A 27,394-nucleotide genomic window follows, 5' to 3' on the forward strand; every position below is an offset into this window, starting at 1 on the left:
CTGGACAGTCACCCTTCTGGGACAATGGCAAGAACGGTAACCATGGCCAAGAATTAATGCTGACGACGTGGCAGAAGCCACTGCAGGCTTCACATCACGGATGTCTGCGAGGCCCAGCTTGTCAGCATCAGTATCCCGACTTGCTAAGGAGGTCCCAGCTGCCCAAGTGGGCCAGTGGCCAATCTGGGATTCAAACTTGAACTGACTTTGGAATCCATCTGTGGCGCCTCCACAGCTTGGCAGATTCAGCTCTGATAGGTCTGACTCAAGTCCCTGCATGAGCATGAGCCAAGAGGACTTCACAGCCACCCCCAACAGCTACCAGAGGGGTGGCAGCAGCCCCGCTGTCCCTGGGAGTACCTGTGGTCCAGAGACATGGGTGATGGTGGAAGAGAGGCCTGGGTCTTAACCTTACTGCCTGACTCCAATTCAGAAGCAGGCACTGTGATCCTGCTGAAATCTTGATTCTGCCTGCTGGTGGTGGGGTGGGGAGGGGCACTGGAGCCCATGTCCTGACATTGTGCAGCCCAACACCCCTTTCCTAGGGATTATCTGAGGTGCTGTGTGGGTGGAGCCTGTGCGGAGACCCCAAGGCCCTACCCTGGAAGATGAGGTGCTGTCACAGCTCGTGGAGGAATGCTCCTAGGACGGCCCTGTCAGTCCCTCTCCAGGGAGGCCAGTCCACTCCTGGGCTCCCCCCTGGCCATGCCTACTGCTTGTGGACAATGCCTCTCTGTGGGGTGCTGGGGACTGGAGCCAGGGCCGTGGGCTGTGGCAGCACCTGCTTCCTGTCGCTGTGCCCTGCCACCCTGGGGTCAGCCAGCACAGCTGTGGTTCAGTTCCTGCACCTGCTGTGATCCATGGTGGAGTGGGGCTACAGTGGGGTTCATTGGAGACCACCAGCAGTGAGACTCAGGGAGAGGACGACGCCATCACTGTTGTTGCTGAGTTGACACTGCTGGTTCCAAGGCCCCAGCAGGCCCCACATCCTGCCCCATCTCCCTGAGACCCCAAAGCACTAGCTCTTTATACCCTTGGGGCTCAGAGCCACCCAGCCTCAAGGAACATGTTTTTCCACTCTCCTTTATGCACATTGTAGCAGTCTTCCTTTAGTGCCCCTAGACCCTACTACATGTTCCACCCCATGGCTGGGGTTAACTTTGTAAAGCTCTGCTCAGATCCTCCCCGGAGACCTCCAATGCCTACCCCTGTGTTATGTCTGTCATCCACCACTCAGCCCCTCTTCTCTGCTGCTTCCACTCCTGCTCCAGGGCCGTTGCACAAGCTGAACCCCCTGCCAGGGGTGCTTGGGTCCACAGTTTGAAAAAGCCCTTTGCTGGCACCAAGTTTGCAGCAGCAGCAGCAGCGGCAGAAGCTGGCCACTCCCATGCCGCTTCCAGGCTCCTGCTCACAGCTGTTGCCATTCTCAGCGCTCAGCCCAAGAGAGTGCAGGCATGGATTAGCAATGTCTGCTGCGGGCAACTGAAGAGGCTGCATTGGGACTGCATGCTCCCTGTCTCTGGTTAGAGATCATGGATTCGCTTGCGAAATCGGAAGGCGACAACAGTGTAGGGAGGGCATCTCTAGAAGACCTGAGTGTGCCGCTGCCTTAGGGCTGGTCTGCGATGAATGAGCTCTGATGTCTGCCCTCAATCACCCCAGTCGGGGTCCCTTGGCACCGTGGTGCAGGTGGACCCACAACCTGGGGTCTCCATAGGTGCTGTTGATGGAGCCGCTCTGAGGATTGGGCAGAGGACTGGCAGGGCTCTCCCTGCAGCATCGCCTGGCACAGGCTGCTATGGATCGGCAGAGTGAGATCTCCAGTTGCTGAGGACTGGCCACCAGGCCACCTACATCAAGCAAGGCAGGGAGAGGAGCATAAACCCTGTCTGGGAGGGAAGCCAGGATTTACCGGCTGGAACGGGCTTCAAAGGCGACCCAACACTCATGGGCCCCTGTGGTGTGATCGCAGCTTCCTCCTGCCCTCTTGGGAGTAACTTCCAGAATTTCAAAATCCTTACGCTGACTTCACTTTTGGAATCAGCAAACATCCCCTCTAAGTGGCTTGGAAATAAGCAAATAAAGGTTGGGCAGAGGAGGAGGAAGTGAAGGAGGCCCAGCTCCCTTCCCCAGGCCCCTCTGGCTCAGGGGGAGACAGCATGACATTGCTGATAGCAGCCACAAAAGCAGTCACGCCCATCCCAGCAGAAATCTGTTCTGTAAACTCAGGCGTCATCTCCAGTCCCGGAACTGCAGCCGAGCGAGGAAGAATCCGTTCTGGAAACTCGGGTATAATCCCTCCTTTGTGGGGCAGACTGAGATTAGAGTCAGTGCAAACAAACCATCTAAGCCAGAAGGCCTCCTCTGCCCTGCGTGGGGCTCCAGGTCAAGTCCGTGGAGGTGGAATGACCCCTCGGGCAGAGGGATGCGGGCTGCCTCTGTGGTCAGCCCAGGCCAAGCACATGGAACGCTGGGAGGGTGAATGGCCTGGGGCCGGTGATGGAGGCCAGCGGGTCATGGGGACCAAGTGTGGGACAGGGTCTAACAGAGGTGAGCACACAGAGGCCTGGTCACCATCTGACTGGTGTGCAGGGATCAGCCATAGCTCCCTGGAACCCGGAGGGGGTACCCTGCTAGACTAGGTGAGAAGATGCTCAGGAGGGCTTCCTAGAGGAGGTGACATTTGATCTGGGCCTGGGAATTAGGGTGGTATGGAAGGAAGGAGAGAAAAAAGGACAGGGCCTTCAAGCTTGTCAGACAAGCCCCTTCAAGCTTGTTTGAGAGCGTGGCTGGGTTGCTCACATCAGAACCCAGAAAGGGGAGCTGGAGGGGCAGTGGGGGTGGAGATGAGAGCAGAGCCCAGGGGCCAGGCTGGGTTCTCCACGTGTCCCAGAATGCTGCAGGCTGCGGCGGAGCCCCTGTAGGCCGGGGACAGTCCCTTCTGACCCCACAAGCCCCAGGTCCCTGCTTGCCTTTAACCTACGACCCCAGGGCTTCCAGTCTCTCTGTCTTGTCCTTTTGTTCTGCCCCCTTCTTTCTCTGCCCTTGGCTTGTCTCTCCTTCTCTACTCTTTCTCTGTCCTCTGCCCATCCCTTGGGTCTCAGCTCAAAGGCCGACACCTGCACACACCGGCAGGTGATCCGTTCCCTCTGTGTGGCCTTGGGTAAGGATCTTCACCTTTCTGAGTCTGGCTGGCAGAGGGACCATGGAGCCCAGCCTTCAGCCCTCTGCTGTACCTGACCTTGACTTAGCTCTGGGTGAGGGAAGCCAGGCAGATCCTGCTCCCTGGTGCTGTACTTACTGAACCCTGGCAGGAGCCTGCTGGGAAGAGGGCGTGGGAGTGCTGTAGGAGCTCTTAGCACAGAGCTGCACTCAGGTGGGGAGCGCCTCTTGTTTGGCTTCTGGCCTTGTTCCTGCACCTGCTGTTACCCCTGTTGCCAGCTGAGACTGTGTAGAGGAAACACAGAGGCTCACACCGTCCCGGGTGCTGTGATAACTCTCCCTTGGAAGCAGCTGCCTGTCTGTGGGCACAGAGGTTCCTGGGGGGCTGCTAAGTCCCTCAAAGCTAAAGCCTCCACTGGCACATCACCCCCAGTGACCTTCATGGGAGGGAGACCCAGACCCAGGCACCTCTGTGTGAACAGCTCAGGAGACTGGGCAGGTCCCAGCAATTGCAAGGCTGGGCTGGAGAGGCCGTGGCCTGATATTGGGTTGGGCGGTGTTGGGCTCTCTGTGTCCCATCTCTGACTTCCTTTCTGTAGCCATGCAGGCCGGGAGAGTGGGGGACAGTCAGCCAGCAGGCCAGTCAGTGGCACCGGCAGCTCTGCAACTCCAGGAGCCTTTGACTGCCCTCCTACCACTCAGTCTCCTGGCGAGTCAGAGGGCAAACAGGAAACAAAGAAGGACGTGACGGTGAAGAGGCTTCAGGTCCCTTCCCCAATGCACAACACACACACATATCCACACTCACCCATGCAACACACATGCATACACTCACACATACACAATCACAGGTCAATATGCAACGCACACAATTTACCCACAAGACACATATGCACACATGTAGCATGTGTGCACATACCTGCATGTGTATCCACACACACACACGCACCAGGTGCTTCTCCCTTTTCAGCTCTTACCCACTTGACTTGGGATCATAACTTTGGTACTGGAGGAAGGAGATGCTGGAGACTAGAAGCCATCCTCCCACCCTCTTGCCCTCCCCGCAATGGGCTGAGCCTGGAGCCCGCAGGTTCACTGCTGTAGACCCCAGGCACAGGTGAGGAGACAAAGCTGCAGACAGGCCGGCTCGGGGTGAGGAAGGAGGGGTGTTGTAGTTCTCAGGATAAGAGCTGGGATCCACCCTGGGATCTCGCCTCTTGCTCAACCTCTCAGCTCGTTTCCCTGAAGCAGCTGCTGTCTGTATCTGCCTCCAGCCTGCCAGTCCCCTGCCCCCCTTATGCTTCACCGCATCTGTCAAACTACGGGCAAGTGACAACAGGACTACCATGATCAATCAGCTAGTGACAGCATCTAGCTGGGTGAGCACCCTCTGCCCCCATGCCAGTCACTGCACTGCTCCCTGCTGTGTGACTCCCTTAATGCCTGGGAAATGGGCAGAGATGGCCACGAGAGGCAGCAGAAGAGGACGTCCCTCTCCAAAGCCTCTGTGAAAACAACAAGAGGCCGCAGGGCGCTGGCTAGCACGCCATAGGGCACCTGCTCCTAGAAGCCCATGCTTCTAGAACAGCCTACAGTGAGCTATCTAGGTTGCACAGGAAATGCCTTGTGGGAGCTGGAGTAGTGGATTAGCTAACTAAGCTGCTGCTTGCCACTCGGCATCCCATTTGGACACTGCTTTGAGTCCCAGGTGCTCTACTTCCGATTCTGCTCCTTGCAAAAGTGCCTGGGAAAGCAGTGGAGGATGGCCCAGAGCTTTGGGACCCTGCCATCCACATGGAAAATCCAGATGGAGTTCCAGGCTTCTCCAGGCTATTGTGGCAGATAAAAGATCTCTCTCTTTATTCTGTCACTCTGACTTTCACATTAATTAACCAATTACTTACATTTTTTTTAGATTTATTTATTTTTATTGGAAAAGCAGATATACAGAGAGAAGGAGACAGAGATCTTTCTGTCTGCTGATTCATTCCTGAAGTGGATGCAACGGCGAGAGCTGAGCCTATCTGAAGCCAGGAGCCCAAGAGCCTCTTCTGAGCCCCACACGTGGGTGCAGGGTCCCAAGGCCTTGGGTCATCCTCGACTGTATTCCTAGGCCACAAGCAGGGAGCTGGAAGGGAAGTGGAGCAACTGGGACATGAGCCAGCACCCATATGGGATCCCGGTGCATGCAAGACAAGGATTTAGCCACTAGGCCATCACACCAGGTCCAAATGTAAAAGTTCCTTCGTTGCTCCTGAGTGCGTCGGAGGGAGTCCAAATCTCTTACCGTGTGGGCAGCTGTGTCCACTGAGGACGAGGTTGAAGCCCAGGCGAAGGGAGATCTCCAACCTCCGAAGCCTCCCTCAAGGTCGTTGCCAGAGTTGGGTTCTTGTGCTACCTTTTATTTGCTCATGAGGTCACCAGGTTGCCCAGATGAGGAGCCCAGCCCCTGGGGATGGGGTGGGGATGCCAACCTTGCAGGAGGGGCCATGGCAGCGGCCCTCCACTGCCAAAGCCTTGGAATGGCCCGGCCTGGGGTCCCCCGCCCTCCCCACTGGGTCTCTCTGTGTAGTCACTCCCTGCTGTGCTAAGTTCTGGGAAAGAGGACCCGCTGTTCCCACACGTCTTCTTTTCTGAAGATTTACTTATGTATTCAAAAGGCACAGTGATAGATTGAGAGAGGGGGAGAGAATGAGAGAGAAAGAATCTGCTAATTTCTGGTTCACATTCCAGCATCCCAAATATCTGCAACAGGCAGCCTCAGTCCAGGCTGAACCCAGGAGTTCGGAGCTCCAGCTAGCTTTCTTTCTTGAGTGCAGGGGCGCTGACACTTGGTCCATCTCTGCTGCACTCCCAGGAGCATCCGTGGGGAGCTGGATGGGAAGCAGAGCATGGCAGGTAGTGGCTCGCTCTGCAGCCTCACAGCCCTGAGTTCCTTTCCCGGATAGCACCCCCAACTGCCCCTCTATCTGCCCACCCCTCCCCCAGCCATGCTTTTCCGGGTGCTGGAATTGGTGTTTGCTCTGGGGCTCTTGACCAGAGGCCCCAGGCAGCTGTCTTTTGTTTTCAGCATCCGGGTTCACCCGTACCACCCAGGTCCAGCTGGGAGGAGGTCAGCTGGAGTGCACTCTCCGCCCTTGTAGCCCACATGGCAGGACTTGGCGGCACCCCACCTGCCCACCTGCTGTTTTCCTGGAAGTTGTCTTTTGGGCCCAGGCCAAGGGAACAGGTGGCTTCCGCTCACCGAGGAGGTGGCTCTGGCTGATGCGGGGAAGCCTAACTGGGACTAGTTGTGAACACAGCAGGACGACCAGGCATGTACAGTTTAAGGGAGGATGAACCCTGCCCTGGGTTCAATGCTCCTATCTCATTGCAGGAGCAGCTTGGGACCATGACATGCGCCTGCATGAGCCAGTGTCCACTCCCACGCACATTCACCTCCACGGAGACAAAGGACATGGGTGAGTCCCGTGTCCCCGGCTGTCTGACAATGATCTCTGGTGGACAGCTGCTGTGTGCCACAGCCTGGGTACATCACACACAGGGGTGGGGGGCTGGCAGCCCTAGACCCCCAGATGCTTCTGCTCAGGCAGTGCCCAAGTCCTCCTCCCTGTTTGGGTCTGTCTTCCAAACAGGTAGATGTTGGCATCACCAAGGCAGCCAGTGGCTGCAAGGGTTTAATGACCCTGGTGAGACTGGCCACTCTGAACAGATGGACGTGGAGGACAGCTGGGGCGTTCTGCCTCTGTCCTGGCTCTCTGGGTATCAGGGACCTCAGAAACTACAGTGGGGAGGCTAGAGGCGCCTGACCCTTGGCCAGAGAATTCTGGGTCCAGGGAGGAGGTTCCTGGCACCGCTGCGTCTGTGGCTGTGGTGTTTACTCTAGAGGAGCACACTGGGGTGTGAAGGGAGGGGCACCTGGCCAGGTGGGAGCTGTCATGTGTTACAGCCAGAGCCCCATCCTAGCTTGGAATCCATCCTATTTCCCCCACTGGAGTCCCCAGCTCTTCCTCGAGCCCATACAGGATCTTACACGCATCCCCATCACAATTCCATGTGCTCTGTCTGGTCTGGTGCTGCGACCCAGCTGAACAGACAGTACATGCCTTTGGGTGTGTGTCTTGTTCCAGCAGATGTGCTGGTCCGACTCCTGCCCCGGCTGTGGTGACTGTGGCCACCTGCTCCTTGTGGGGCATTGGCTGCCATGTACAGATCCCACATGGGGCACTTCTCTAGGGGAGGGAGCTGGGAGGCAGCTGGGTGTTAACATTCAGCGAGGATTCCAGACCCACAGTAACCAGGCTGTGGTCCCCTCCCTGTCCCTGCAGCTTTAAAGCTGGGGTGCCTGTTGAATTTCACTTTGTTCCTCTTCCCTGACTGTTTGCCTCTTCATGACATTGGGATCAAGGACCCCTGAAGTCATGGTGACTCCTTATTTCACCTGCAGGCCCCTGGCCCCTCAGTGACAGCCGCAGCCTTCAGTGCAGCCACATCCTGACTGCGTCCAAAGGAAAGCATCCCACACCCCGCACACACGGAACCAAGGCCTCCAGGTGTTGCAATGGCTCCCTCTGGTGGCCACGCAGTGTGATGTGAGCGCCGAACCAGGAATTCCAGCAGTCAGGTTGGTCCCACTTGGGAGGAACTGTCCCCAAGCTCCCCGGTGTCCAGTCATTCACGTGCCACTCTTATTTGCTAATTATTGTCCTTTCCATTGTCTCCTTGGTCTTCATTCCAGCAACCTATTGTAATAGGAGACTTTGTATCATGAGAGTGAGCCAGGGTCCAGCGCCTGTTTCTGGAAGCAGAAGACAGCTGCCCAGAGGACACGGGAGCAGAACTGTGTCCTGTGTGATGTAGCAGGTAGAGGACTAGGGAGCCAGCTCTCTCGGGGTCTCGCCTAAAAGAATGGGCTGAGAGTATCCCCCAAAGCATCCAGCTCCTAGCTGAGTTGTGCTTGGTGCTGCCTGCAGAAGAAGGGGTAAGGAACTTGAAAAAGAACCAAGGAATTGCCCCACTGGGACACAAGGATATCCCACACCATGGCTGGGCACCACCTAAAGCCACTTTGGTCCACTGGCCCTGAGGCAGACGGGCAGGCACAGCCACCCCTTCCACCTTAGGGCCCCGCCTCCCTCTGGCTGGAGTGGAGTGGGATGAGAAAATCGCCTGTAAGCAAGCCACAAAGCAGGCATTCCAAACAGCGAAGATGCCGCGCTGCAGCCGCCTCCCCCACTGAGCGAAGGGAAGGATTTACTGAAGATGGGCAGAAATGAGCTCCCAGGCGGCTCATTGACCCTGGGAAGTGAGCCCCTGGGCTGTCGGGCGTGAAATATCATGCCTGGGGTAACGTCTGGAATGCGAAGGAATAGAGCAGCTGTAGGATACACCTGTGGATTTTTGAGACCAAGATGGACAGCATGTCACTGTAGCAGGCATGAGGAGCACTCTTGTGTCTGCCAACGGTCCTGGTTTAGGGACGAGCCCTCGGTCTAGTGACTGGGATACCGGTGTCCCATAGTGAAAGTGCTTGAGTTCAACTTCCTGCTGATGCCCCTGCCACCCAAGCAGGAGACCTGGCTTCGAGTTTCTGGGGCGTGAGTCAGCTGATGGGAATTCTGTCTGCCTCTCAGATACTTTGTAAAACAAATGATTTTGAAAGTTTCAAGCAATATTGTGACTTCCCACCTCAAATGCTGGAACTGTTTTTCAATTTCCCTGAACACAAGAATGGCTGTAGTCCATGGTAGGTTCTTGTTTTTTTTTTAAGATTTTTTTAAAATTGCAAAGTCAGATACACAGAGAGGAAGATCTTCTTCCGATGATTCACTTCCCAAGTGACTGCAACGACCAGAGCTGAGCCGATCCGAAGCCAGGAGCCAGGAGCTTCTTTCCAGGTCTCCCACACAGGCGTGGGGTCCCAATGCTCTGGGCCATCCTCGACTGCTTTCCCAGGCCACAAGCAGGGAGCTGGATGGGAAGTGGGGTTGTCAGGATTAGAACCAGCACCTATATGGGATCCTGGGGTGTTCAAGGCGAGGACCTTAACTGCTACGCTATCGCGCTGGGCCCGCATCTTACGTGTGTTGAGCACCTGTTAGGTGCCACACTGTTTTGGGCGTTTGGAGGCACAGCAGTGACCAAGAGAGACAATGAGGGAACCAGCAAATGAACAAGCAGTAAACACGCAGCGACTGCAGAGGGCGCTGAGTGACACAGAATAAACAGAGATGCGGAAGAGAAGGTTGAGAAAGGGTGACATGGACCAGGTGCCTCAGTGGCCTGCTGGTCCATATAGCTCTAAAGGCAACAATGGGACCTTTTACTGGACAGTGTAAGCCATTTACATATAATGCAATGACCGGCAAAGAGGAACTGCATGTGGCAATTTGTTATTTGTTTCCTTTATATATTTTTAAGATTTATTTATTTTTATTGGAAAAGCTGATTTACAGGGAGGAGAAATAGAAAAATCTTATATTCACTGATTCACTCTCCAAGTAACCTCAGTGGCCAGAGCTGAGCTGATCTGAAGCCAAGAGCCAGGAGCTTCTTCTGGTCTCCCATGTGGGTGCAGGGTTCCAAGGCTTTGGGCCGTCCTCCACTGTTTTCCCAGGCCACAAGCAGGGAGCTGGGTGGAAAGTGGAGCAGCTAGGACACAAACTGGTGCCCATATAGGATCCCAGCGCCTGCAAAGCAAGGATTTAGCTACTAGGCTATTGTGCCAGGCCCTGTTTTCTGTATTTTTAAAATGCTTCTGTCTTCCTCAATGGCTCCCTCTCTTTGAGTAAACTGTAGCTGCCTTAAGGAATGTAATAAACATCTTATTGTGAACATTAATTTTAGCATCATAGAATTTTTGCTCCTGAGTAGCTCTGTCCAACCCTCCACTTGGTGCTGCTTCTGTCGCATGCATTTCCTCTTTACACACTCTGTACCCATTTTAAATCAAAAAGGGAAAAAGAGTTACAAATGAAAATGCATTTACAGTGTGTGTCCATGCAGCGTAGAGAACGGCCCTTTGCCCCTCTCAGGGTCAGGGAAGAACAGAGGGGAGTGTTGAGTTTCCTGGGCTTCAGGAGGCTGGTGCTCACAGGGCAATGTGTCCAGCTTCCCCCGGGGGAAGGGCAGGGGAAACCGGAGTGATGACGTGGGCAGTTTGGGGATGGGGGACTGGAGCTAGGTGCCTCTGTGTGTCTGGTGTTTCCGTGCAGCAGCATGGGGTCCTTGGGGGTGTTTTGCCTGCCGGGGACTTTGACTCCCATTGTGAGTGCACCATGGCCGTTGGCCGTTTGCCTCCTTGTGTCGCAGAGTGTCACCACTACCCACCAGATCCTAAGTAGCCTGCTCACATTATATCACTACACACCTGCTCACTGCTGGGGTGAAACAAAATCAGAATGTATTTGCCGTCCTAAAAAATTAGGAGGAGGTTGTACTTGAATTTTTTCAGGAGCTATTATCAAGCCATGATTAGTCAAAACTTCGATTAATTGAGCAAGGGCTGTTTGTAGAAATGCTGTGTCCTTGTGAGAAATTAATATATCATCCATACAGTGAATAACATAAATTGTTGGAAATTTTTCCCTAAACTCCTGTAAGGCTAAGTCCACAAATTTTTGACATAAGGTAGGACTGTTTTTCATACCTTGGGGCAAAACTTTCCATCGAAACCGTCGAAAAGGTCGTTTTAAATTAGTGGAAGGCAGGCTAAAGGCAAATTTAGGCCTATCATTTGGGTGCAGAGGAATGGTAAAAAAAACCAGTGTTGTAAATCTGCAACAATGATATTATCTCCCCTCGGAACAGCAACGGGGGAGGGCAGTCCTGGCTGAAGAGCTCCCATGGGCTCCACAACAGCATTAACTTTCCTTAAATCCTGAAGTAATCTCCATTTTCCTGATTTTTTCTTAATGACAAAAATCGGAGTATTCCAAGGACTAGTAGAAGGTTCTAAATGTGCTAACGAAAATAGTTCGTGCTGAAAGGACAGCAGTCACTCTGTCACCACTTCGCTGCCCAGTAGGACTGGTCTGGAAGACCCCCCGATCAGCTGTGGACAGCAGCGGGCTGAACGCTGAGCTGCTCCCGTGATCCTTGCATGCCGGAGTCCAGCTCCAGCCGAGAGTTCGGAGCTCGGGAAGGGTGCGTGGCGTCGGCGATAAAGAAAGACACAGACACTGACTCTTGGTGTGTTCTTGCTATATGCTTTTTTTCTCCAAAAGAAGCTGTCCTTTTTATTTACTTAGACACATCACTAGCCTCTGCACAAACGTTTGATTTTTTATCTTTAACTTTAGAACTAAGACAGCATACACAGATGTCCAATTAATTTTTACTTCATGGTCAACCAGGTGCTCTTAAAGATAATTCTATAAGTTACTATAATCAGTTTCTTTAAAGCAAACCATTATTCATTCTTCAGAAGTAGCCATTAGGTGACAGCCAGAACTCCAAGGCCGAGGCACAGATGGTTACCTACTAATCAGTAAAACATTCCTACCTACTACATTTTATTTTCACAACTTATCTATCACATAATGGGAAAGTACATCAAAAGAAAAGAACATAAGGATCTAAGGGAAAAAGTTTCAAACATTAAATCCCCCTACAACTGCAAACCCTACAACCCCATAAACAATTAAACAATAATCAAAAGTATATCTCTGTGATGTTAGTAGAATTGCCCTATATTTCCTCTAGTTAAAAAATTATAAAAACGGCTAAAACAGCTGCATTTTCTATGCTCTAAAAGTTGCAAGGACAGGCTAACCTTTAAGGTCACAGTAACTATATATTTTTTGCCATAGCAGTTTCCACTCATACTCCCATCAATTCTGTTAGTTTGTAAAATTCTATTAAGCCATTTCCCAGAAGGCATGCTATATGTCTGGGCCAGATTTCAGGACAATGGGTAGGTACACAACAAGGTGTCCAGAAATGGCATGGGTTTAATTGTACTCCTGTGCGCGGTTAAAGGCCCACTCACCAAGACATTATCAGTAACATTAACTCTCAAGCTCATATTACTTGCCAAAGCCATCTCACAGGGGCAAACAATGCCTCAATAGATTACAGGATTCTTAGCGGGGTGCTTGAGTGTCCATGCAAAAGGGTGGTGAGACTGCATCAAGGTGGTCAGAGAGAAATCCGCCGGGCCCTGCCAAACAGCTGGAAGCTCCCCTGGGCCCTGCCAAGCAGGGGAGCTGTTCTCTTCACACCTTCGTGCCATCTACACCTACTGCACGGTCCCCTGCACTTGCAGGGCCAGTTACTGTCACCGCCCCTGAGATGGTGGTACCCCAGGCTGGAGTAGCCCGGTGCTGACCTGGCTAGTGCTGGTCGTCAGTCCTCTATGGGATGGAGATCAAGATCCTATGTTCCTCTTGCACTATTCTGGGGAGCTTTGGGACCTGCCTGCCTGTGAGCCAGATGGGGCCCATGCCACAGAAGTGAACTCCTAGGGCATGCTCACCCTTAGCTCTCAGCACCTGAGTTGCCAAGGGGGCTGCGACCTATACCCCTGGCTTGCTACCCGACACTGGTAGGGCGCTCTCACGTGATTCTGCAAATTGCTCTCACTAGCTGCTTCTGATTCCCATCCACAAAATCAGATGGGCTCTGTGGAGCCTGGCCAGCAAACAGAGTGCCTTGGTGGTCAGGCCCAACCTGGGCCCTAGGGTCCTATGGGCTCCGTTAACAATCCGCCAGCACACCTGAGGGGGTAGGGCAAACCAAGGAGGGGGGCTTCGACCCCTCCTGAGGCCACTGGGGCTGGATGCAGACATGCCCGCTGACCTGTGGTCCAGCTCATGGAGGCTCCGCTCAGTGAAAGAAGAAGGATCAGTTGCTGGGCACCACCACCACCTGCCAGAGATGGCCACCTTCTGACTGGGACTGGCATGGGTTCAGCAGGCAGCTGGTATAGGATCCACTGAGCTGGAGGTTCTCCATCCCACGTGTAATTCTTCCCTATGTGTCAATCAAAGCACCCCCTTTCCCAGAATGCATTTGCTCCATTCAGGACCTGGAGGAAGACACCTTGGAAATATGGAAATTAAGCTCTACATGGAATTTTTTATGGTGGGATCACAAAACACACAGCGTATTTATGCCTGTGAGGACACCGACCCTCTGACCTCATAAAAGAGGCCAACACCTGGGGACGCTCTCTTCCACTGGAGACCAGGACTGTAGGAGGTGGTGGGGTGCTCCCCCCGCTGCTCCCCTTCCTCCTCTCCTTGCTTCTGGGCCCGTTGCCTGTTCATGCTGAGTATCTCTCTAGGGCAATCCTGCTCACATGTGTGTATCTGCGTGTCTATATTCATTTTCTCACTGTTCACGTACAGTTCCTTTCTGTATGTCAGCACCCAGCTCCTAGCTTTGTGCATGACAAGAGCCTGGAACAGAGATCCACGCAGCCTGCTTCTCACCAGGGCCGACTTTCTCTGCCTGCTGGGCTGAACTAGTGTGGCAATGATGGCCACGCGCCACGCATCACACCTACCAACAGATGATTTTTTTTTTTCTGGACTGTGGCCCAGGACAGGGGAATGGCAGCTGGGTGGCCGGGTCATCTGTGTGAGGACGAGGACTGCAGCAGCAGCAGCTTCCTGCCTGGGAAGGACACGTGTCTGCCAGTCCTGTGGACACTTAGGAGGTACATGGCTAGTGCAGTGGTTCAGGCCCTGCTTGGGAAGCCTGCATCGGATTTCTTGGGTTTGAGTACCAGCTTCTCTGCTTTGGATCTGGCTTCCTACTAGAACGCACTCTATCAGGCAGCAGGTGATGGTTCAGGCGACCTGTGTACCTGTCACCATGCGGGAGACCTCAATTAAGTCTTTGGCTTCTGGCTTTGGCCTGGTTCAGCTGTGGCTGTTGCAAGTATTAGGGAAGTAACCCAGCAACATGGAATAATATTTTTTTCCATTCAAAGAATGAAAAACAATTGTAAATGCAGAGTGGATGGAGCTCGTGTGCCAGTCAAGCTTGTGCCCAACATGTGGCAATGGTCACCCACCTGATACATGAATGGGCAGGACACAAAGTCCCCGGCTGTGAGGGAGCCATAATCTGAGGGATGACAAGGAAGATGCCGAGATTAAGGACATAGTCAACACTAATGGATCTAAGTGAAGCAATGGGGCTTGTTAACTGAGGGCTCCGAGCTGCCTGGGTCTGCCAGACGTAGCACGTCAAGCCTCTGGCCCCTGCTGGGCAATGGGCAAAGGGGTTGGATGGGCCTCACCTGCTGTTTCAGTGTCAGGGCAGACCACCAGGAAGCCCATTGTGTGTCCTACCTGATCACATGGGGTTGGGCCTTGGGCCCAGAACAGCCTCATGAGAGATAAGGCAGCTGGGACGTGGGAGTGGGGCACCTGTGCTGCCTTATCTCGGGGTGTGGGAACACCTTGCCTGCTCAGACTCCCTGTGTGTTCCTTTGTTCTGCTTAAGCACCAAGCTCAAGGCTCTCGGGCAGGCTTTCAGTCCTGGGTGTTCCAGACCGGAGGGAAGCCTGACCAACGCCCTTCCTCTACAGCTCCAGCCAAGTGCACACTGGATGGTGGTCACTGGGCCAAGGCTCCTGTCACACACACACCTGCTGGCTGTGGGGACTGAGGCCCTGTCACACACACCCTGCTGGCTGTGGGGACTAAGGCTCTTGTTACACACACTTGCTGTCTATGGGGACCAAGGGCCCTGTCACACACACCTGCTGGCCATGGGGGATGAGGCCCCTTGCAACTCCAAGCCCGCTTTCTTCTTCCTTTTTTTTTTTTTTTTTTTTAAGGATATAGTCATTTTACTTGAAAGTAAGAATTACAGAGAGGGAAGGAGAGACAAAGATCTTCTGTACATTGGTTCACTTCCCGAATTACTGCAACATTCAGACCAGAGCTGGGCTGGTCTGAAACCAGGAGCCAGTAGCTTCTTGCACATCTTCCATTTGAGTGCAGGGTCTCAAGGCTTTGGGGGCATCCTCTGCTGCTTTTCTAGGCCCTAAGCATGGAGTTTAATTGAAAGTGGAGTAGTCAGGGGCCCAGTACGGTAGCCTAGTGGCTAAAGTCCTTGTCTTACACGCTCCGGGATCCCATATGGGCACTGGTTTGTATTCTGGAAGCTCTGCTTCTCATCCAGCTCCCTGTTTGTGTCCTGGGAAAGCAGTCGAGGATGGCACAAAGCCTTGGAATCCTGCATTCACAGGGGAATTCTGGAGGAGGCTCATTGCTTCTGGCTTCGGATCGACTCAGTTCCAGCCATTGCGGCTGCTTGGGGAGTGAATCATGGGACGGAAGATCTTCCTCTCTGACTCTCCTCTCTATATACCTGACTTTGCAATAAAAATAAATACATTTCTTTTTAAAAATGATTGAACAAAAGAAAGTGGAGCAGTCGGAACTAGAATTGGCACCCATATGGGAGGCCAGCACTGCAGACAGACGACTAGCCTGTATATCACCTTGCCAGCCCCAGGAAAACGGCCCTTTTATAAAACTCTATGTAATCATGTGGCATTGGCCTTGAGCAACTGCTGTCATCTGGTCTCTTGGGGCTGTGGCAGCTACCCGCTCCAAACCGTGTGTTGCCTCAACAGTACCCCCCCGCCTCTGCCTTTACTTCCATTTTGTATGGCATGGGGCCTTTAGTCAGGTGGAAGGGAGAGCTTAGGGCCTTCTCCGGTCTTTGTTAAATGCAACTGTGGCCCCCGGATATGCACGTGGCGTTTGGGGCTCCAGTAGTGTGTTGGAAACTTTTCAAGCTCCATGCGTTGGACTGTTCTCAATAGCTATCATGAGGTCCTAGAGGCGGGGGAGTTACGGGAAAAGCAGTACTTAGCTTGCACATAGATGTTGGAAGTCTGCACCGTATATGTGCCAGCCTTGGCAGAGGTCCCCTGGCATCATCCCCTGGCAAAGGGCATCATGGTGGCAGAGTGCATGCAGAGACAGGAAGTCCGAAAACCCTTGACCCATGGCCCCCACATCCTAAACCATCCACACCAGCTCCCCACACGGCCACGCCAGGGCCCCAGCTTCCAGGACATGACTCCTGCCACACCAGCCCACAGCAGCCACACAGATACCTTATGCCCTAGATCTCCCCAGACACTTTCCCTCAGTGTATTGTTTGTGCCACCTGTCACTGTGGCCCCCGGGGCAGCTGTAGTTACGCAACTCTCTCTGTTTTTGACAGTTATCTCTGGGGCAAAGGCTACTCACATTGGGTTATTCAGAACCCCTGCCCCCCACCCCAGGGGAGGGGAGTGGGTTGTCCCAGAAATCAGTAGTCAGGTGCAGTAATGACAGCTCCCTGGAAATGAGGGCTGGAGCCTGCTCTAGCTCTCCTTCTCCCGCCCTGCACTCCCCAGCCTCCAGGGGATACTGGTTTTCACCACGAGGCTGAGCTTTTGGTTTTCAAGGAGTGTGTGCTTGGGGAGGGGTGGGAGAGCAAGGATGAAACAGCATGCTGAGACAGGCAGTGGGCAGGCAGCACAGTCCAGTACAACGGACAGAGGACGGTAGACCCAGTGCTGAGAATCCCCGGTGTGTGTTCAGTGCTTGCCCAGCTCTGTGCCTGGGCATGCTCAGTGCCTGCATTCTCTCTGAGCCCTCTCTGGTCCTTGTTGCTGGCTTCTTATCTGGTAGGTCCTGGGATATCCGGGTTGCCACCATGCTAGATGTCTACCATGCTTGTTTCTCCGTTCAGAGAGTTTCTGTGAGAGCTCTCTCTCCTGTAGGGGTTCCCGGAAGACACTCTGCCACAGCAAGCCTTCCAGTCTCCAACTGTGGGATGCCTCCTTCCGCAGGGCCATGCCGACCAGCAGCCACAGTCAGCAGAGAGAGTCCCAGGTCTGGACTTGGGGGTGACAGGTGCTTGGTGGGGTTTGGGGCAGGGGTCCATCCTTGCTCTATGGCTCCTTGGAGCCAAAGGGACTAAGTTGTACCTGCTTATCCTGACGAGGTTGATGGGGTCTCCCAAGAAGCAAGGGGCAGGGTTTTCTGTGAAGTTTAGACATTTCTAGTCCTTCCTTGGCCTTTTTGTCACCAGTAACCTGGGCATGTTGCACGCGTGCGTGCACACACACACACACTCCCATGCCACTCCAGGCCTCAGTATTCTCATCTGTAGAATGGACACATTGGGCTGGGCCGTAAGCAGTGGTGGCCTTTGCGTGCTGTGTTTGCAGCCTCAGTGCTCTGCAGATCAGGCAGTTCCCCTTCTTTCTCCTGCGCCCGAGTTTTCCCAGAATATTATCTGTGCCTGTGGCCCCGATCTCCGTGCCTCTGTCCTCCTCTTAACCCCACAGACCACACCTGCTGTGGCTGAGGAGGAAGGCCCCAGTGCAGCTTCCACATATACTCAGTGCTCAGGGACCCTCCCCTTTCACCCCTTTCCGGGACCCTCCCCCTCCCGCCCCTTTCTGCCTGTTTTCCAGCCTCTTTGCAGTCAGCCCTGGGGCCTGGTATGTTCCTGCTCACATCCTTTTTGTCATTTCTACTCTTATCTTGTTCACAGAGCAGAAGAAAGGCTCCTGGGATGGCTGCCAAGGAAGCCGAGAGAGCATGGGAAGCAACTTGCTCTGTCTCCCCTGCCTTGGAGTTGCTGGATTCCTGAGGTCTCCCAAGTGTTTCTGCGCAGAGGGGCCACACCCAAAGCACAGTTACTCTTGGACCCCTCACCCTCCCAGGCCCCCCTCCTTCCCAAGTGGCTCTCACTCGGGCTGCTCAAGGCCTGTCATCATGACGCCTAGAGTGTTACACGCAGCCTGGCCACCCTCCTCAGGGTGTCTGTGGGTGGCCATCTGGTCCCCAGGATGTGGGAGAGCCCCGGGAGCTGTGTAGAGAGGTCCAGACAGCCAAGCCAGCCCTTGGGAGCCCTCAGGTGACAGGAAGAATGACAAGGCCCCAGGTGCAGCAGAGCAGCTTTATTTGTGAGTGAGGAGACGTTACACCCACTGGGGACAGGGCGGGCAGGTTTCTTGGAGAGCACGTGGACCCACCCCTGGGAGCCCAGGCAGCTGGGTGGGACAGGCTGGGCTGAGTAGCAGGGCGCAGTCCTGTTGGGAGAAGATCCCGGTCAGCAAGGACACTCAAGGATGCTGACTCTCAGAGGCACCGGCTGCTATCACACCCGCCCTCAGGAGGAAGCTGAGACCCCAGGCTGGGACTTGTCACAGCCACCCACAGGGCTGCCCAGGCTTGGTGTGTGTGTGTGTGCGCACATGCAGCTGCATCAATGTCCACGTGTGTGTGTATGGCTGTGTGTGTGTATGGGTGTGTCAGGGCCACGTTTGTGCCTCTGTGGAGCTGCACTGCTGTCACACCTCTCCCCATCTCTGTCAGCTTTGCTCTGGACTGCTCTGTGTGTTCGTGTGTGTATGTCGTCCTCTGGATGCCACCGTCCCACCCCTCCCCCACTGCTGCCCTCTCCCGGGAAGTGGGAGCAGCACTCACTGGCTTGGGGAGGCTTACAGCCGAATGACAAACTCCAGCTTGTTGATCAACAGATCTGCAACAACAGGAAGCAGGCTGGAGTCACTGTCCCCAGGGGACTGCCCACCTCCTCTTCCCGCCCCCCCAGAGTGGGAGGGCTGGGATATGGGGCTCTGGCTGGTCTAGGAGGCAGCAGTCCATCTCCCAACCAGCCCCAGGGGTCTCTGCATCAGGCCTGATGGAGGAGGCGGGATCTCTACCTCAAAATTCAGGGCAACAGAGGAAACCGAGGTCAGAGAGAGCCAACTGTCCTGGGGGTGTGGAGCAGGCTCCTGGGGGGGTGCTGTCCCCAAGGGGAGAGGGTCCTGGGAGGGGCCACTTACGGGCAATGTCGTGCACCAGGCTGATGTCCAAGTGGCCCAGAATCCCGTTCACCAGAGGGCACACCTGCCATGGGGGCAGAAGAGGGAGTTAGGTGGTGGGCAACTGTAAGGATCCCTGGGGAGATTTTCCTGCCTGGTGCCAGGTCATCCCATGGATAGACCCGTGTTAGGCCTGGGAATGTGGAGCGTCTCAGCTGCCAGCACAAGCCCAGCATTCCCCAGGTTGTCATAGTGTCAGCTTCCAGGTTGGGTGGGGGGCTTTGAGGAGGGGTGAGCTTCTGCTCACAGAAGGCTCTGCAAGCCTGCCTGTGTGTGGCCAAGGCAGGCCAGATAGTGAGCATCTAAGGCTCACCCATTCAGCTTAAGTCTGGGCATGCACAGAGCCTGGTGCAGAGCAGCTGTCCATGGAGGCATTGGGAAGGATGGACAGAAGGCAAACTGGCAGGTGCAGCCCCAAGCGGACAGTGGATGGGCCTGGGCTGGCTCAACCCAGGGCTGTCTTCAGCCTGAGATGCTCTGAGATCCAGCACTGGGGGTGTGGGGGTGTGTCTCTGCTCACTCACCTTGCCCTGGATCAGATCTGGAAGAACTTTGGTCAGGATCCCTGTCAGGCTGTCCACAAGATTTTGGATGGCCGGGGGAGCCGTTCTGAAATAAAAAAAAGCCACGCGGCTGTGCAGTGGTCTGGGGTTGGTCTGCATGGGCCTTGGGTGGAGCTTCTGTGCATCCCTAGTTTTGACACTCCAGGTCTTGCCTCCCCATAGCCATGGCCACAGTCATGTGCAAGCCAACAGCAAGCACTCTTTGAGACTGGCACTTGTAGGCTGGAATGCATAGACTAAGCTGAATGCCAGGGCATGTGTGCAGGTGTTGGCTGAGACCTCAGACCCCATACGTACACACGCGGGCTCAGTGGTGTACAAGAGTGGGGGCTGAGCAAGTACATACAGGTGGAGCAGGGAGCATGCATTTAGTAGCTGCTAGCTACACTGGGGGCAGCTCTTGCATGTTGCGACGGACTCAGTCTCCCCGTGTGACGGGCAGCCAAAATACATAACCTGGTTAGGTTCCTGATCTACTTTCCTCTGCAATAGGCAAAGCACAAGCATTCCTAGGATTTTGGGGGATTCTACCAGGAACCTCAGTCGAGTTCCATGTTACAGATCAGTAAGCTGAGACCGAAGTAGGAGATGCTGGGTCCAAGTGCACATAGCAGGCTCTCCATTTTTCTTTCCACCCCCTGTAACAGATGGGACTTTGACCCAGATGGTGCATTGCCTAATCTAATACACTGCAGGTTAGCCTGGATAAGTGACTTTCATCCATCCATATTCCTGTCCATTGGTCCATAAATCTATGTCCAGCTTTCCTTCTATCCTCTGCTCATCCCTCCTTTGACTGACCACTGACCATCCATCCATTTATCCATCTGTCTCTCCTCCTCCCACTCACCCACCCATCCATCTTTCTCTTTTTTCTCATTCTGCCATCCATTTCCTTAATCTTCCCTCTTCTCCCTCATTCTCCTATTGGTCTATCTTTCTGAAAACTCATCCATCATCCCATTTCTGCTGTCTCTGAGCAAGAGAAGGCACTGCCTGGTCTTACCCATTTAGAAGGGAGATTTCCAGGCTGCCAGGGGGATGGGTGCAGTCACCAACAACCAGACGGGTCTTCCCCTGGCTGTCCTTCACAGCCATAATTTCCGCGGTGATGTTGAGCTGCACAGCCAGCTTCAGCAGGTTCCCGACCAGGGGCCTATAGAGGAGACAGCCCTGCTGGCATCTGGCCTTCCACACTCCAAGCCAGACAGGCGTTCTCCTTGCCTGAAATGCCAGCCGCATTGTCCTCCACCTTGCTCACCACTGTACTCAGCCTATTTCCTAGCACGGGGAGCCAGGTGAATTTCCCAAGCCACCCAGTATTGCTCAGCACAGCAGTAAATGAGCTAAAGTTGAATGAAGGATCAGGGCTCTTGGATTCCCACACCCACCTCTTCGACTACCTATGATTGTCAAGGTTCTGGTAACCTGTCTGCCCCCATACAATCTTGGGACCCACTCACGTGTTCACTTTGAGGATCAGGCCCAGGGGGATGGTGACATAGAGGCGATGGCCAGCAGGACTCTGAACAAGGCCAAGTTCCAGCAGCTGGGGATTGGTGACCTTAATACTGTTCAGGAAGCAATGTTGTCAGGAAAGCATTAGTGCATCCACCCCCAAACCCAGATGCCATCTTCCACTGCCATCTTGCCTGTGCCAGAGAGAGACCACCTACCTGGGGTGGGGACAAAAAACTACATGTGTCCTTCTGATGTGATCCTCACCCACACACACACAGATGCACACTCACACACACACACCGTCCTCTCCTCACCTCAAGTCCATGAGTTACTCCAGGCTGAGTCTGAGTCTGTCCTTAGTTTGCCTTCTATGTGCCAGCTCAAGGGCTTACAAGGGAAATGGTTACTACATATTGGCTGTCTGTGTGGCTTCATGGGAGTGGGGGACAGAGGAATGTGTGGGTGGATGGATGAGCAAGGGTGCAGTGAGAAGGAGCGAGGAGCAGATGCATGCACAATGGATCGGTTAGTGGATGAGTCAACGATGTATGGACAACTGGAGTAAATTCTGCATGAATGTTCATGGTGAGCACTCTTCCTGTCGCGACCTTCAGTGCTAAGCGGGTCCCCAAAATTTATCATGGGAATGGAGAGGCAGGAAGTCAGTGTAGAAAGGCTGGAAGACAGACCTCCCCAGTCCAGCCTGCAGGCTTTTTGACGCTCTGTGGGTACCACAGTCTTCACTTTACAGATGGAGAAAATGTGGCCCCAGAGATTGGAGTTCTCCAGCAAGTGAGTGGTACATTTAGAAGTCAAACTCTATCCTTAAGACGGGAAGCAACTACCTGGCAGGAGCTGGGGTTAGGCTCTTGGACATGGCTCCACCAGCCTGAGCTGTCAGGCTTTGCTTAAGTGTTTCTTGCTTGGTGAGCTTTCATGAGTGTTGCGGCGAACACCACATTAGAACTTCACCCTGACTTACATGATGCTACAGTGGGAACAGGCAGTGTACACTGTCTAGCTTCTATCAGAAGGCTGCCTGGGTGTCAAGGGACCACACAAGTGGTAGTAATGTAAGAGGCCTTGACTTTGGGCCTTGCCAAGATAGGGTCTGCCTCATCCCAGTGACGGGAGACAGATCCTTCCTGTGACTTGGTTTTCCCAGCTATACTGGAGATCACGGAGCACACTCCAGGGCTGCCTTGAGAGTTCTAGGAGGTACAGGAGCTTCCAGACTGGTATGGGAGGGAGGGAGGCAGGGGGCCCCTGCTGGACCAGAGAAGAGACTCAGAGTTGAGTCCCAGTCCCAGGTTCTGAACACTCCATCGCTTCCTTCTGGGACATTTCCTGAGGCCGGCAGCTCCTCAGTCAGGATTCGTGATGGGGAACAAGGCCCTGTTTTAGGACAACTCACTCAATGATGCTGCTCAGACCGGGGATCAGTGAAGTCACTTTTCCCAGCAGGTTCCCAAGCAGGCCACCAGAGGCACCTCCAGTCCCTAGGAGGTCCAGGAGCGGGAGGTTTTCCAGGGTGCCAGCTAGATCCCCGGTGAGCAGGCCACTGCTAAGCGCTGGACACACAGAGGAAAACTTTTGGCAGTCGGATCTAACAATTCCAGAACATCAGACCCCTGCTTCATTCATTCTGGCTGTGTTCTCCCTGCCCCCATTACCAGACACATAACGGCACATGCATACACACATGTCTGAAAGAGACCATCACAGATTCACTTACCATTTGTCAAGCTTCCAGCAAGCTCTGTGGGATCTGTGGGCAGGGCTGGACCCACAGGCAAGGCCAGGGCCTGGTTCAGAGGCAAAGGCAGGTCTGGACTCGCTGACAATGGCAGGGCCTGGTCCAAGGGCAATGACAGGGCCTGGTCCAAAGGCAAGGACAGGCCCTGTTCCAAGGGCGAGGGCAGGGTCTGGTCCAGGGGCAAGGGCAGGTCTGGACTCGCCGGTAATGACAGGGGAAAAGTAAGGTTTGGACTTTCTAGCAAGGACAGGGCCTGGTCCAGGGGCAAGGACAGATCTGGACTTTCCAACAAGGCTAGGGCCTGATCCACGGGCAAGGTCAGGGTCTGGTTCAAGGGCAAAGACAGGGCCTGGTCCAGGGGCAAGGACAGATCTGGACTTTCCAACAAGGCTAGGGCCTGATCCACGGGCAAGGTCAGGGTCTGGTTCAAGGGCAAAGACAGGGCCTGGTCCAGGGGCAAGGACAGATCTGGACTTTCCAACAAGGCTAGGGCCTGATCCACGGGCAAGGTCAAGTCTGGACTCACAGGCAAGGGCTGGGCTTGCTTCAGGGTCTGGGTCAAGTCTGGACTCACAGGCAAGGGCTGGGCTTGCTTCAGGGTCTGGGTCAAGTCTGGACTCACAGGCAAGGGCTGGGCTTGCTTCAGGGTCTGGGTCAAGTCTGGACTCACAGGCAAGGGCTGGGCTTGCTTCAGGGTCTGGGTCAAGTCTGGACTCACAGGCAAGGGCTGGGCTTGCTTCAGGGTCTGGGTCAAGTCTGGACTCACAGGCAAGGGCTGGGCTTGCTTCAGGGTCTGGGTCAAGTCTGGACTCACAGGCAAGGGCTGGGCTTGCTTCACAGGGCTGGACAGGGCCTTGTTCAGTGGCAAAACCGGAAGCTGGGCCGGAAGCAAGGGAAGACCTTCCAGCTGCACTATGGTCTGTACCAGCAGCCCCCAGCAGACAATGAGGCCTCCGACGTGCGACATCTCCTCCCTTGATCTGTGGACAGAATGATGACTCCCAATGTGGTCTGAATTTCGCAGGAGCTGGTCCACCTCCTGCCCTGTTTGTCGTGGGGTGGGCCTCTCATGTCTCCTTTCCCTGGAACTCCTCCGCCCACCTTGGCACAAAAACACTGCTGTGCCCATCCTCTGTGCCAACCTCAGGCTGCTTCCTGTCCCCTCAGTGTCCACTTGCATCTGTGCTGGATCCAAAGGCACTGCACAGCCCAGACTTGGCAAGGGTAAGAAGTGTCCTCCAAGGCCCCAAGTGCACAGAGGAGGTAGGAGGCAGATGTGAAACAGACCTGCTCGACCTGGAGACCTCTGTGGACATGGAGGGACTGGCTTGCTGCCCCTGGCCTGCGTCACTGCCCCTGATCCCTGCTCTCAGACCAAGCATCTGCATGGCTGAAGAACTAACCGCCCCTGTTGAGGCTTTTGGTCTGGGTTCAGGCCATCATGGTTTACAGGCTAAACAGACTCATAGCCGTCCTCTCATTAGGATCTCTGTTGCAGAAATTTTGGCTGTTTTAAGAACTTGGATGTGGAGAACCAAAGGACCAGAGAGGGGTAGTGGCTTTTCCAAGGTCACACTGTGATCGGTGGCCAAGCTACAGTTGGAGGCAGGCCTCCAAAGCCTCCTGAGACAGTCTCACATAAATACACAGGCTCTTTTGGCTCTTTCTCCCTCAGGCTTGCCCCCAGGGGAACTGAGGCAAGCCGCAGAGCTTAGTTGTCTTTGGACCCAGATACTGCCAATTCACCCCCAGGTCTATTTGGCAAGCAGCGAAAGCCTAATCAGCAACCACAGGCTGATTGGGGGCCTGCATTCAAATGTGCTGGCTGTTAGGGCAACCCCGGTCAGCCAGTGCACTTTGCTGGCACATGCTCACTCTGGGGCTGGGATGAAGAGTCCTTTTGGGTCCCCAGGGCTGGTGTGGCCCCCCTTGGGGAGGGGAACATTGACCTCTGAATGTCTTTATGATAGATCCTTTATGAACGCAATAGAAGCAAAACATTCCCAGTTCCAGAAAAGCACACCCAGATATACAAACTCCGGTCAAAATCTCAGAAGGTTTGTGGATGATCCAAATCCACATTGGAATTTGAATCCCAAGTTCAAATTCATGCTTCAGAGCTTTCAGTCTCAGGCATGAGCAATGCTCGTCTTTGCACTTGACCTAGGAAGGCAGAGCGAATGTCTGCCCCTCAATCCTGACCGCAGCCTGTCCTGAGTCCCTGGCAAGGCTCACAAGTGTGTGACCCTACCCGTGCTCTGTTGCTGCCTGCCCCACTATGGGGAGCCTGGTACCGTCTCCCCACCCCTGCCAGCCTTGGCAGTGGAGGGACACGGAATAGGCCCATCTCACCTGCGCTTCCCGGAGGTCTCAACAGCTCTCGTGGTCTCCTCCTTCCTCGTCTCCTTGCTGCTGCCAAGGAGGCAACTTCTTTTATAGCACGGGAATCAGGAAATATCCGACGGGAGGATGACTTTCTAGATGCTTCAGCAATCTGGCAATGTCTTTCAGAGCTCTCCAAAGTAAATAACTGCCAATCACACTGGCAGGTGGGACTGCTAAGCTCTTCAGTCGACAAATTAAACAGGAAAACTTGAGCTGTTACTCAAGACTTGGTGGTTTGGGAGCAAGGCTGTGGTTGGGGACCCACACTCGTGGTGGCCTAGGAGGGCACACGCACTGAGAGAAGAGCTGGTCAGAGACCAGGAAGGGATTTGTCTTATCTCTTGGCCACTGTTCTTCTCTCATCCGATTCTTTCTCTCCAATTGGAGAGCACCTGCTCCCAGGGTCACATGAGCTGCGTTCTGGCTTCCCAGAGCTGGTGTGCTCAAGTCCCACTGATGTCAGGGAGGGGGTCTCCCTGTAGCTCGATGGTCCTGGGAGTGCGGGGGATGGTGGGGCCACTGTTCCTCCTTGACAGAAGGGGAAGCTGTGTGAGGTAGGAGTAAGTTTCTCTAAGGAGCAGCCTGAAGCCCGGAGTGTGTAATGACAGGAGTGGAGTGGCCCAGATGGTCCGGCTTGTCACTCGCCTTGGTCCCTCCTTAGTTTCTGTGCTGAGAAATGAAGAGCACCCCAACTCCCTCTCTGTGGATCTCGTACTCCCCACTTACACAGCCCAGGTCCCCAGCGTTTCAGGCCTGAGGGCTCCCAGGATCCTGGGTGCTCTCCTCACTCTGTCGCTACTGTTTCCCAAGCAAAATAACCTAGCACTTGTCATTACCACTTTGAAGAAAAGAGGAGGAAAGGGAAGAAGCACTTGGCCTGGTGGTTTTGAAACCCGTGTCCTCTGGTGGAGTGCTGGGGTTCGATTCCCAGCTCTGGCTTCTGACTCCAGCTTCTGACCCGTGCGCCCCTGGGGGGCAGTTATGTAACCCAGTTATGTTACCTGGTTGGAGTTTGGACTCCTGCCTCAGCCCTCTGGTTTCTGTGGGCACTTGGGGGTGAACCAGCAGATAGGAAGACATGCAACTTACTAACACCTGTGTGCCAGCTCCAAGCCTTATCTTCATCAGAAGTGGTTGGTGTTGGTACCTCTGATGCATCAGTGTGGGGACTGGTGGGCCAGGGGGTGGGGTAGGGCAGGAACACACAACATGCAAGCAATGGAGTCCATTTAGCAGCCCCCCGGCTCACTCCCACTGAGGGGTCATCCAAGCTGGGGGGCCTTCCTCTCACATCAGTTCTTTCCCACCCTGCTCCTCAGCCTGTGCGAGTCCAGGGCTGGCTAGTAGTTGCTTCTTCATATCAGTTTTAATCAGAATGTTTTGATTAACATGTGATACTTGTTTGTTCTTATGGTACAATGGTGCAACGCATGCATAAACTCATCAAACAGGGTAATTATCCTTTCCTTACATTTGGAGCTGACTAACCCCTCTTACAGTCCCTGACACATCACACTAGAACTTGTTTTTGCTTTTTCAAACATTTTAGGGTATGTGTGTGTGTGTCTGACATTTTGGTATTGAGGATTAAGCCACCACTTTCAATGCTGGCATTCCATATCAGAGCTCTGGTTTCAGTCCCAGCTGCTCTGTTTCCAATCCAGCATCCTGCTAATGCACCTGGAAAAACAGAAGTTGGCCCAAGAATTTGGGTCCAGGTACCCGTGTGGGAAACCAGGATGAAGTTCCTATCTTCTGGATTCAGTCTGGAGCAGTGCTGGCCATTGCAGCCATTTAAGGAATAAATCAATGGGCAGAAGATTCTCTTTTACCCTGCCCTTCAAATAAATCAATCTTTTAAAAAAGACTTTAGAAATTATTTATTTATTAGCATGTGCACGAGAGACATTCTGGTTAACCCCAGATGCCTACAATGACTGGGGTTGGGCTGGGGCCGCAGCCTGGGAGCTCAATCCAGGTCTCCTGTGTAGGTGGTGGGACCTGATTACTTGAGCTATCATTGCTGACTCCCTAGGGTCCACAGGAGGCAGAGGGTGGATCAGGAACCAAAGGCAGGGTTAGCACCTGGCAGTCCCCATGCTGATATGGGACATGGATATCCTGTCGGGTCTATTAATCACCAGGAAGCCTAGGAACTCAGTCCAGTTCTCTCTATTCTATAGAATACAGAATAGACTATGCAGCTCTCAT

The 27,394-nt window shown here is 54.0% G+C and overlaps 1 protein-coding gene across 1 annotated transcript; it reads right to left on the minus strand.

Annotated features, from left to right (window-relative positions):
- Positions 1-18,073: 18,073 nt before the first annotated feature.
- On the minus strand, positions 18,074-23,927 carry BPIFA1 (BPI fold containing family A member 1). Its single transcript, XM_058679615.1, has 9 exons — positions 23,613-23,927; positions 22,778-22,895; positions 22,457-22,613; positions 21,045-21,152; positions 20,588-20,737; positions 19,543-19,627; positions 18,980-19,043; positions 18,618-18,672; positions 18,074-18,220 (listed from the first exon to the last, which is right to left on the minus strand). Exons 1-8 carry the CDS (start codon positions 23,925-23,927, stop codon positions 18,632-18,634), a joined length of 1,038 nt encoding a protein of 345 aa, XP_058535598.1. The 3' UTR covers positions 18,074-18,220; positions 18,618-18,631.
- Positions 23,928-27,394: the final 3,467 nt, after the last annotated feature.

This window comes from Ochotona princeps, chromosome 22, assembly GCF_030435755.1.
Source record: "Ochotona princeps isolate mOchPri1 chromosome 22, mOchPri1.hap1, whole genome shotgun sequence".
In the NCBI taxonomy this organism is placed as follows: domain Eukaryota; kingdom Metazoa; phylum Chordata; class Mammalia; order Lagomorpha; family Ochotonidae; genus Ochotona; species Ochotona princeps.

Coding starts and splice junctions, on each gene's coding strand:
- BPIFA1 (XM_058679615.1), bottom strand. CDS start 23,927: ATGGGCACAGCAGTGTTTTTGTGCCAAGGTGGGCGGAGGAGTTCCAGG. Junction 21,153..22,456: donor GGTCTGAGCAGCATCATTGA/GTGAGTTGTCCT, acceptor CTTCCTGAACAG/TATTAAGGTCACCAATCCCC. Junction 18,673..18,979: donor CCTGGTGCACGACATTGCCC/GTAAGTGGCCCC, acceptor CTGTTGTTGCAG/ATCTGTTGATCAACAAGCTG.